The sequence below is a fragment of the Pituophis catenifer genome, unplaced genomic scaffold (assembly GCF_029215685.1).
Source record: "Pituophis catenifer annectens isolate HBS135680 unplaced genomic scaffold, rPitCat1.0.hap2 SCAF_3, whole genome shotgun sequence".
In the NCBI taxonomy this organism is placed as follows: Eukaryota; Metazoa; Chordata; class Lepidosauria; order Squamata; family Colubridae; genus Pituophis; species Pituophis catenifer.
Window position 1 is genome coordinate 109,052,534 of NW_027256883.1, and position 12,195 is coordinate 109,064,728.

Sequence of the window (12,195 nt, forward strand, 5' to 3'; positions counted from 1 at the left end):
TAACTGATAACCGTTATACTTGTCCTAGTAATTTTTGTTGGACTGAAGAAAAAATTGCTTGTACTTTCACACATTTTATGAATTAACCAAATTTTATCCCAAGATGTCAATAGTTTTGTTACCCGGTCCAAAACTTGTGGGGAGTTGCGATCAGCTCATATAGGTCAGGAGGTCACTCTGTGTGGATGGATTCAATATAAGAGGTAAATTGAAAATAAAATGACTTGGAATGATTAAATTGCTAATGCTAAAGAAAAGATTAAAACAATAGTCTGCCTTACTACATCAGGCTTTGGGATGTACAAATATAGTCTGGTATCTTGTTTCTGTTTTCTTCTCTATGCTAATTCTTATGCCTATAGAAAAATCTGTAAGGGAGGTTGATGGTTAAGAAATTTGAAATACAGAGTGGGGGGGGGAGGGAAAGAATGAGAGCTTAAGTGAATTAAGGACCAGGGTCAAATTCTTAAATTAAAAGTAATGTTCAGATACTACATCTTTGAATGTTCCGTACTACCAAAGTCTTCTTGCATGTGAAACACTTATATGTCACGTAAAAGTGTCTAGCCGAGCTGTCTCCAGGCTCACAGCTGTTCTGTGACTAGGCATTGTTTACAGTAGATGTCATTGGAGAGTTCTGCACTGCATATTCATGAGCTCCATGCAGGGGTTGAATCTGAAGTGTTACTAACATGTCTACATATGTCTGTCTCCCATTATTAGACATGAACAGTTTGTGGTTTTGAGAGATTTCCAAGGACTAACACAGATACTCATACCTCAGGATGAGGTAAGTGCTATTGAAAACTGCTTTTGTAGCTTTTTACTTAGAAACCAACAAGCATTGCATTAAAACAAATTTATAGGTAGTCCTTGGCTTACAACCATTTAATTAGTAACTATTCAAAGTTAGACAACTCTGGTACAAATGATAGTTACAACTAGTCCTCAGAATTCCAGCAATCTGGGCACTTGCCAACCAGCTCACATGTACAATCTATTGCAGCGTCCTGAATTCATGTGAATCAGAAAGTCAGTGGGGAAGTTGGCAGGGAAAGTCACAAGTTGCTGGAGTTAGTCTCCCCAACCTGTGCACCCTCTCCAAGCCTCAAACGTGCCTCCCTCAGGCATCCTCCCAGAGCTTCATTGCACCTCTAATACACCTTTCTGAGCCTCGCTCTGCTTCCCCTTGCTGTGCTTCTCACACAGCCTCCCCAACTCTTGCTGTGCCTCCTTCATGTACTCTCCCAACCCTCCCTGTGCCTCTGCACACCCCTGACTTACACCACCCCTTCACTCTCCTGGACCCTTCTCAACCCTTCCCCCTAACCTTGTCTCTCAGGTAACTCCTGACTTGGTTATGGAAAATCAACAGGAAGTTGCTCGCCTAATGACTGTGGGATTCAGCTAACACCACAATTGGGATTGCAGGGATTGCTGTTGCTAAGTGTTGCAGTTGCGCTTTACAACTGCGTCACTGAGCAGTGGAAATTTTGGTTTTGGTTTCTGTTGTAAGTTGAGGATCACTTGTAATGTTCTAGCCACACTGATTTGGAGTACTACTGAGCAGTCTTCCTGGATTAGTGGTAAATTTTTAATTTTCATAGCTGCTCTCTCAGATTATCCCTAGCTCATAAAATAGTCAGTTTTATAATCTCTAATTTGCTGATTCAAAACATATAATATTTTAATAATTTTAATTCAGTGAATATCTTTTCCTTTGTAAAGATATGTAAATTTTAGTAGATAAAGAATTCAGTATCTCCAGCACACTCTGCAATAGACAGACTTTCAATACACATGAGAAATTCTTTAATTTTACAGTCATGGCCGTAAATGTTGGCACCCCTGAAATTTTTCCAGAAAATGAAGTATTTCTCACAGAAAAGTATTGCAGTAACACATGTTTTGCTATACACATGTTTATTCCCTTTGTGTGTATTGGAACAAAACCAAAAAAGGGAGGAAAAAAAAGCAAATTGGATCTAATGTCACACAAAACTCCAAAAATGGGCTGGACAAAATCATTAGCACCCTTTCAAAATTGTGGATAAATAAGATTGTTTCAAGCATGTGATGCTCCTTTAAACTCACCTGGGGCAAGTAACAGGTGTGGGCAATATAAAACTCACATCTGAAAGCAGATAAAAAGGAGAGAAGTTCACCTAGTCTTTGCATTGTGTGTCTCTGTGTGCCACACTAAGCATGGACAACAGAAAGAGGAGAAGAGAACTGTCTGAGGACTTGAGAACCAAAATTGTGGAAAAATATCACCAATCTCAAGGTTACAAGTCCATCTCCAGAAATCTAGATTTGCCTTTGTCCACAGTGCGCAACATTATCAAGAAGTTTGCAACCCATGGCACTGTAGCTAATCTCCCTGGATGTGGACGGAAGAGAAAAATTGATGAAAGGTGCCAACGCAGGATAGTCCGGATGGTGGATAAGCAGCCCCAAACAAGTTCCAAAGCAATTCAAGGTGTCCTGCAGGCTCAGGAAGCATCAGTGTCAGCGTGAACTATCCGTCGACATTTAAATGAAATGAAACGCTTTGGCAGGAGACCCAGGAGGATCCCACTGCTGACACAGAGACATAAAAAAGCAAGACTATAGTTTGCCAACATGTACTTAAGTAAGCCAAAATTCTTCTGGGCAAATGTCTTGTGGACAGATGAGACCAAGATAGAGTTTTTTGATAAAGCACATCATTCTACTGTTTACTGCAAACAGAATGAGGCCTACAAAGAAAAGAACACAGTACCTACAGTGAAATATGGTGGAGGTTCACTGATGTTTTGGGGTTGTTTTGCTGCCTCTGGCACTGGGTGCCTTGAATGTGTGCAAGGCATCATGAAATCTGAGGATTACCAATAGATTTTGGGTTGCACTGTAGAACCCAGTTTCAGAAAGCTGGGTTTGCGTCGGAGATCTTGGGTCTTCCAGCAGGACAATGACTCCAAACATACATCAAAAAGCACCCAGAAATGGATGGCAACAAAGTGCTGGAGAGTTCTGAAGTGGCCAACAATAAATCCAGATCTCAATCCCATTGAACACCTGTGGAGAGATCTTAAAATTGCTGTTGGGAAGAGGCGCCCTTCCAATAAGAGAGACCTGGAGCAGTTTGCAAAGGAAGAGTGGTCCAAAATTCCGGGTGAGAGGTGTAAGAAGCTTATTGATGGTTATCGGAAGCGATTGATTTCAGTTATTTATTCTAAAGGGTGTGCAACCAAATATTAAGTAAAGGATGCCAATGATTTTGTCCAGCCCATTTTTGGAGTTTTGTGTGACATTATGTCCAATTTGCTTTTTTTCCTCCCTTTTTTGGTTCTGTTCCAATACACACAAAGGGAATAAACATGTGTATAGCAAAACATGTGTTACTGCAGTACTTTTCTGTGAGAAATATTCATTTTCTGGAAAAATTTCAGGGGTACCAACATTTACGGCCAAGGCTGTATATTTAGGCAAATATCAAAATGGGGAGCAGGATGTTGTTTGATCAGATATTGAAAAAAATGGAAAATTGCTTGGTATACAATATAAATTACTGGAATTTTTATTTTGCTCTTTTTTAAGTTACAGTTCATATGTAATTCATTTAGGTAAGCATACTTTTAAACAGGCTCTGAAATTAAATTAAGACAGGATCTTGAATGAAATTTTATCATTTAGAAAAGAGTTATAACTTTTCAGTGCACACTCCTTGTAACAGACAATATTATAAATATCCATACCTGTACACACAGCTTATAGTCCATATCATTTTTTTGAAGTTCAGTCCTATAATCTATGAGGAAATAAAGAATATTCCAAAGCATATCTGAAGTGTCTTTCTCCATCTAAACATGCATCGAGAATGAAAGAACTTAATTTCCACATTAGCATTTTGATTTTATTCTTACCAACTGCTACATGATGTAATCTTTTTGTAAAGGATTTTGGATAAGATAGAATTCGTTCTGATCCAGAAAAGTTCATTGGAATTAATGCTTCAAACAAAAAAGATTTTTATCTCACCTTTTATTTAGAGCTTGTGATATCATACATAACACTTTTTTTCCTCACTAACTACCCGGTGAGATAGATTGAGCTGAAAGAGAATTGGCTTCTACGGCTAAGCTTAGACTTGAACCTAGTTCTCTCTGCTCCTAGTCTGCAACACTTTAGTTATCTCAATAAACACTTTAATAGATAGCATTTATTATTCACTTATCACATTTTGGAACCACACATTTCCCTCACAGAGAAACTCTGGGTAATGTACAATAAAATATGAAAATATAAAAACAGTACATAAAAGTTAAAATTTAAAAAGAGGCAAGTGTAAAAGCTGAAGGGAGGGCTTTCAGGTTCCATTTAATTGCCAGACTGAAGTTAGCTGATAACTACCAGACATAATGTATTGTAATGCATATTGCTGGCATTCTTGAATTATGCATATTTTGATTTGTCTATTTCTTGCACTGCAGGCTGCTTCCCATTTGAGGAAGCTCTTTTCTGATGCTCCAGTTGAGTCTGTTGTGCGAGTGACTGGGATTGTTATTCCGCGGCCTCCTGGACAGGCAAACCCTGTAAGTATTTTAAGGAGAAACCCTCTGCTTTTAAGTAAGTACAGTTTATTGCTTTGGGCTACCAAAATGATTTCCTAAAAGCTATACCTGCTGAGAATAAATGGGCACATTTTCATTTGCCATGCAAGTGTCTTGAAAGTAGCCAGGGAGCACAATTTGGTGAACAACTCCTATCTGCTTCTGTACCTTATAGCTGTTAATTATAATGGTAGCTACAGAATGATCCTTGTCTTCCTGGCAGCTATTTGGTTTGGAAGTATCTTTCTTCAATTTAGCACTATAAAAGTCCTCTGCCCTCTCAAAAGACTGCACAGTTTCTGCCTTAATGTCATTTCTGCTTGGAATTTCCAGGCAATATACCTGCACAATACATAACTTTTTATGTTTTCTTCACATCTCTCCTCAGATCCCACTCTTTCCATGCACCCTCATTTCCCAGATAGGTTGATTTCTATGCTTTGCAGCAGGCAGATCTTCTGTGTAAATACGGATTCTTTCTGTAGTCTGCAGTAAAGCAACGTGTTTGACAGTAGTAAGCCCTTGAAGTTTCTGTTCTTGTCTGTAGAATTGAAATTTTCAAAAAAAAATAATAATGAAGATTTATACTGTACCTGGCTGGTAATCCAACAAATTTATCTTCAGGGCAGAGATCTTTTTTTGTCATTTTCTGCAAAGTTCTGATAATACTGCAAAAATAGTTATGATATTTAGCTATTTAGACGAGCCAGGAAGACCCATGCTTTTTTTCCTTTCCCCAAGCCTGCTCTTGCCTGGCCCATTAAGTTGTGAGTTGAAATGGGTAAACAGAGATGTTGACTTGAGATTCAAGAGCTCCTGGTCTGTGAAGCTCAAAGAAACTCCTGGTCTCTCAAGCTCAAAGTTTGTGAAGGGGAAGTGGAAATAAGGTTCTGGATTTTGCCAAGTTAAATTATCCTACCACCACACCATCTGGTTAAAAAAACACAATGAATCTTTTTTCTGGGCACAATAAATAGAGATGTTATTTTGTTAATTAAAGTGATATTTTTCAATTTATTTAGAGGATGCAAACTGGAGATATTGAAATAAAAGCAGAAACTGCAGAGGTTCTGAACTACTGTAAGAAACTACCATTTGAAATAAAAGATTTCATCAAGGTAGATATACCTTTCTTATTTCTGTTTAGTGTGCTATTTATTTCTGCCTAATAGAATATTTGGGGCAGCATACCTTGGCAATTCTTGCATATCTGTTCTTTTTAGCCCTTCTATTTCCTCTCTATAGAAAAGAATAGGGATGCACACAAAATGGAAAATGTATTTTGCTTCAAATCCAAAACAAACCATTGTATTCTGGAAATTCTGCAGAACTAGCTGCTGTTCAGCATAAACAAAATCCAGAATGTTTGGATTGTTCAGGGTTTCAAATAAAATAAAATCCAGAGAGATTCCAGAGCGATTTGGATCTAGGAGGGTTGACATTTGCCACATTTGATAGAATATGGTGCAAGAGTTTAAATTGCTATCCTTAAAAACTGACACTTCAATAAAAGTGCCCATGTATTTTTATTATGAATCAGAATGGGATGAACTTTGTAGTAATACAAAACAACAGTACAATGCAATAAATACAATATAATACAAATACAGTACAGAAGTGTAGTGGGGATCTTTAACTATTCTGACATCAACTGGGAGACAAACTGCGTCTAGTGGGAGATCAAGTGGGAGATTTCCTGATGAAACTAGCAAACAACTTTGACTCCCAAAAGATAGAAAAAGGAACTGCCAAAAAGTAGGGGGAGAAAGGAAAAGTCAGCTATACTTGACTTAATTCTCACTAACAGAGATTAAATGATAGAGGTTGTTGAAGTTATGGAAACGTTGGGGAAGAGTGAGTATGTGATAATTGGAAGCCAACATAATGCCAGCACAAGTAATAGAACAAAATCAGACTAATGTCTTAGACTATAAGAGAGCTGATTTCAACTTTAGAGTTTGGGAAGGATTCCATGAATGGAAATCTTTAAGGGGAAAACAACTCAAGAATCTTAGGAAACTCAAAAATGAGATTATCAAAGTCTAGTCTCACACAATACCACTGAAAAAGAAAAAGAAAAGATCACAGAAGAATCCGAGCATGGTTGCAAAAAGAACTCTGATAAACTGAAAGACAAAAAGGACAGGTATAAAAAGTGAAAAGGGGGGCACACAACTAAAACAAAATAGCAAAATATTCCAGAATCTACAAAGTCAAGAAAGCTAAGACTCAGAATAAACTAAGACTTGCAACAAATGTCAAAAATAATTTTTAAAAAAGCTTTCAACATGTAAAAAAACAAGAAAAAAGTCAAGGAACTGATTGATACACTAATAGGAGAAGATGGCAAGGAGATCACAGGCAACAGGGAGAAAGTAGAGCTGCTTAATTCTCTCATTGCATTTGTCTTTATGTAATAGAAAAAAATAATCCAACCTATCAAAAACAGTACCATAAAAGACAGATTAGGAATACAAGTGAAGAATTGGTAAAATTCTTGGCAAGAAAATGGTAAGACAATACCTATCCACTCTAGACAAGTTTAAATCACCGAACCAAATGTATTACATCCCAGAGTTCTGAAATTACTAGCAGATGTGATCTTGGAATCACTGGACCATATCTTTCAAAAATCCTGGAGCACAATAGGGAAATAGGGAAAAAATGGATCCAGGAAACAACAGACCAATCAATCTGACATCAATACCTGTGAACATGGGTTTGTCAAAAACAGGTTATGTCGGACAAAACTTATTGGATTCTTTGACAAAATGACTAAATTAGCAAATCAGCGAAATGCTATGGACATAGTTTATTTGGACTTCAGCAAGGCATTTGACGAAGTAGACCACAACCTATTTCTGTTAAGAGAGAAAAATGTGGGATAGACTGCATCACCACCAGATGGATTCGTAACTGGCTGAACATATGCACTCAATGTGTAGTCTTGAATGGAACTACATCTACGTAGAGGGAAACGTAGTTAGCTATCCCAAGGTTCTGTTTTAGGCCCCGTACTCTTCAAGTCTTCATGAATGATTTAGATGAAGGGGTAGAAGGGGAACTCATCAGATTTGCAGACCACACCAAGCTGGGGGGAATAGCCAAGACTTTAGATGATAGGCTCAGGATCCTAAAGGATCCTAAAGGATCTTGACAGACTTAAAATCTGAGCCCTATCCAACAAAATGCAACTCAATGGTGGGAAAGTAAGGTTTTACACTTAGGCAAGAAAAACCAAATGCACGGGTATAGAATAGGTGGTACCTGACTCAACAGCAGAAACTGTGAAAGGATCTAGGTAGGGGTCCTAGTGGACAACAACTTAAGTATGAACCAGCACTGTGCTGAAGCTACCAACGCAATTGTAGGCGGCATCAAGAGGGGGATATTATTATCGACTTCCGGTTTCTTTGTCTTCGGCGGCGGCGGTGCCTTTTGAAGCTCCGCCAGCCCCGCCGCTTGTAGAGCCGCTTCGCGACGAAGAAGCGGCTCGAAAACTTCAAAAATCTTTAGGATTTTTGAAGAGAGATCGCAGGGTCCAGGTTGAGCCCCTGCAACCCCCCCAGGGAATAGTTTCTGGGGAGGGAACAGGAGCGGCTCCCATTCGACCTGCTGGAACTCCGGGCGGCGTGGGACAAGTCTGCATCTGCAGAACAAGCCGGCTACAGGAAACTTCAAATTGAAAGAAAAGGAACCAGCCTTAATAAGCAGCATACTGTTACTTGAACCCTGAAACTCGGAATCGCAAGTATTAGAGTTTTCCTGGCTTTCTAATCTGAGTGAAAAAATGCGGATGAGTGAAAGTGAACTGTAAAAACATGGCGCTTAGCCTCAGAGTTAACGAGCGGGCGAGTGTGGATTGCTGAACTCATCTTGCTTTGTTACAAAGTTTCTAAACTGATACGAAGTTGCTTCGCTTGCAACAAGAGAAATAAGAGAGAAATTTCTCCTTTTTCAATACTGGACTTTGCTTTACTTTGGTTCTTATTTGATTAAATCTGGGGGACTTTTTTAGAAGTCTTTGTGGAGGTGGGAGAGGAAGAAGAACTTCCCTTTTTAGTAAAACTAGCCTACGTGACAGGATGGCCTCAAAGAAGCAGGAAGTGAAGGCAACAGGAGGTGGATCTCCCACACATAAAACGCAACCTCCCCCTGCACAACAGACACAGACTCAGAAAAAAGATTTTGATATGGGAGATTTAAAAGAATTTATTTCTAAAACTTTGGATGATAAATTTCAAAAATCTCAACAGGAGATAGATGATAAACTTCAAAAATCACATCAGGAATTTATGCAGGAAATTAATGAAGTTAAAGACATGGTGAAACAGAATCAAAATAAGGTGACCAAAAAAATATCAGAAGTGGCGTCTGGCTTGGCAGAATTTATTGGGAAAGTTGATTTTAAAGTTGAAGAACTTAAATCAGAAGTTAATGTTAAGATGAAAGACAATGATTATAAAACTGATGAAGTTGATAATAAAATGCAGAGAATTGAAGATGAGATTGTTATGATACAATTCCGGGCGATGGAATTTGCCATACGGCTTCGGGGAATTCGAGAGGAGGAGAGACAGGATTTGAGACAAGTTTGCTCTGAAGCCTTGGCTAAGATTTTACAAGCTAATCCTGATTTGGTATTTCATAAAATAGATAAAATTTACAGAGTGAACTCTTGGGTGGCCAGACAAAGACAACTGCCCAGAGATGTGGTCATATACTTTACTGACAGAGAAATTAGAAATGATATCCTGCAAAAATCTTTTCATACTTCTGTACAAGTGGGGGGTTCACGACTTGAAATTTTTAAAGAATTACCTCCTAAAATGTTGAAAGCTAGAAAAGAATTTGGTTTTCTTGTCAAGGAATTGAAAAACTTACAGATACCTTTCCGGTGGGACGCACCAGCTGGGATAATTTTTAGATATAAGGGAGAAGAACGTATAACTAGAGCTCAATCCAAGCTACTTAAACAAAAGCAACAACAACAACAGGAAAGACAAGACAAGAAGGCAGTTAAGAGTACCGTACAAGAGAGTGGCGCTATGGGAGGAGCGAGATCGAAGCTCTCGGATGAACTTCAAATATTTTGCTCTGCGCTACAGAAAGAGGCTGATGACCTTTAAATGTCTATCTTGGAATGTTAATGGGTTGAATTCAGCACAGAAAAGGAAGAAATTATTTACATATTTGAAACAATTTAATAATGATATAATATGTTTACAAGAAACGCATATCACAACTCAAGATCAAAAATATTTGATAAATCCAAAACTAGGAGCACATTATATATCTTCAACTTCGCAGAAAAAGAATGGTGTGGTTATTTATGTAAATAAAAAATTAACAGCGAAAGTTATAGAAGCAGATCAAGATGGTAGGTTTGTAGCAATTGAATTGCTTACAGCAAATGGACAAATTCTTTTGATTGGAATTTATGCTCCCAACCAACAACAGGACTATTTTTATAAGATGTTACATACTAAAATATTGCAATGGGACTATAGATCTATTTTAATTATGGGAGACTGGAATGGAGTAATTGATTCTAAACTAGATAAAAAGAGCTTGGCAAAGTCTAGAATTAGACTACCACAGACTTTTTTTGATATGAGAGAAGATATGGAATTAAAAGATGTTTGGAGAATACATAATCCAAATGAATTGGATTACACTTTCTTTTCTGATAGACATAGATCCTTTTCTAGGATTGATTTTATTCTGTTGTCAAATGATCTACTTGTTAAGACAAAAAGAACAAAGATTTTTCCAAGAACTTTGACTGACCATAGCCCTGTATGGATAGAAATTGAGATGGATAAGGTTGAGAGACGTTCTTGGAGATTAAATGAGAACTTGTTTAGATATGAAAAAAATATAATAGAACTTAAAAAGCATTTGAAAGAATTTTTTGAAATAAATTTGAATAAAGGTACCCCAATTGAAATTGTTTGGGACGCAAGTAAAGCTTATATGAGAGGGGTACTTATCTATATGAATTCTAAACATAGACTGCTCCGACAAAAGAAAAGATCTGAGTTGGAAATGGAAATAAAGAATAAAGAACAGTTACTTATTAAAAACCCATCAGATGAAAGAATACGAAGTGCTATAAAACTTTTGAAAGATCAATTTCAAATGCTTATGGCGGAACAAGTCGCAACAAGCCTACAATACGCGAAGCATAACACATTTTGCAACGCTAATAAACCGGGCAGATGGTTGGCTTACACATTGAGGAAAAAACAAAGTGCACGGATTATCGATCGTATTGATATTGGAGGGAAAGAAATCTTTCAACAAAAATTAATTAAAGAAGCTTTTGTGGACTATTATACTAAATTATATGCCAAAGAGGAGGTGCAGAATGGACTTATAGAAAAATATTTAAATGATAAGAGAGTTACAAAAATTACCGATCAACAAAAGGAAAGAATGAATTATCCTATAACAGAGGAGGAGATAACAGCAGCAATTAAACAGCTAAAAACAGCCAAAGCTCCTGGCACGGATGGTTTGACTGCAGTGTATTATAAAACTTTACAAGCTGAAATGGTGGGACAACTTAGAGATTTATTTTGCAATATTCAACGAGGGGGTAAAATACCCCCATCTTGGACAACTGCTTATATATCTTTGATACCAAAAGAACAAGTTGGTCCTAAAAAACCAGAGAATTATAGACCAATATCTCTTTTGAATACAGACTATAAAATTTATGCGAAGGTATTAGCCAACAGGTTGATGCCAGTAATCCAAAAGGTGATTCATGAGGACCAAGCGGGATTTATTGAGGGTAGATATATGAAGGACAATGTAAGGCAAGTAATAGACTTATTGGAATATCTTGATAAGAATAAACAGATTTCTGCAGTGCTGGTTTTTTTGGATGCAGAGAAGGCCTTTGATAGAGTGGATTGGAATTTTCTACTAAAGACTTTAAAAAAGATGGGCTTTGGGGACCAATTTATACAAGCGATCTCAGCAATTTATCAAGAGCAAAAAGCACAGATTATTATTAATGGAAGTTTGACGACAGAGTTTAAAATTGAAAAAGGAACAAGACAGGGATGTCCGTTGTCCCCACTTTTATTTATTTTAACATTGGAAGTCTTGCTAAATACAATACGGGACTCTAAAATTTTGAAAGGCATAATGATAAGGCAAGAGGATTATAGAATAAAGGCATTTGCAGATGATCTGGTTGTTACCCTATCACAACCAATGGAATCAACAATCCTGATGAATGACATTATACAAGACTATGGTAGAGTTTCAGGTTTTAGACTGAATTCAAAAAAGACTAAAATGATAGTTAAAAATATGACACAAGATCGTAAACATGAGCTTGAAAGGAGGGCAGGTTTTGAAATTGTACCTAAGGTAAAATATCTTGGAGTTCAGGTTGCAGAATCAAACATGAAATTGTTTCAAAATAATTATGAGGTGTTGTGGCGAGAGGTTCAGAAGGATATGGAGACTTGGAAAAAGCTGCAACTGTCTCTACTTGGAAGAATAGCAGCAGTTAAGATGAACATTTTGCCAAGATTTCTGTTTTTGTTTCAAATGATTCCGGTGCTTAAAAGTGATAAACAACTGA

The 12,195-nt window shown here is 37.4% G+C and overlaps 1 protein-coding gene across 1 annotated transcript in view; it reads left to right on the forward strand.

The window, feature by feature from the left end:
* Positions 1 to 12,195, forward strand: part of DARS2 (aspartyl-tRNA synthetase 2, mitochondrial) — a 32,559-nt gene that overhangs the window by 995 nt on the left and 19,369 nt on the right. The window contains exons 2-5 of the mRNA XM_070939218.1: positions 104 to 203; positions 724 to 790; positions 4,473 to 4,574; positions 5,615 to 5,710. Of these exons, the coding sequence (XP_070795319.1) occupies positions 104 to 203; positions 724 to 790; positions 4,473 to 4,574; positions 5,615 to 5,710 (365 nt within the window). The remainder of the gene's footprint in view (positions 1 to 103; positions 204 to 723; positions 791 to 4,472; positions 4,575 to 5,614; positions 5,711 to 12,195) is intronic.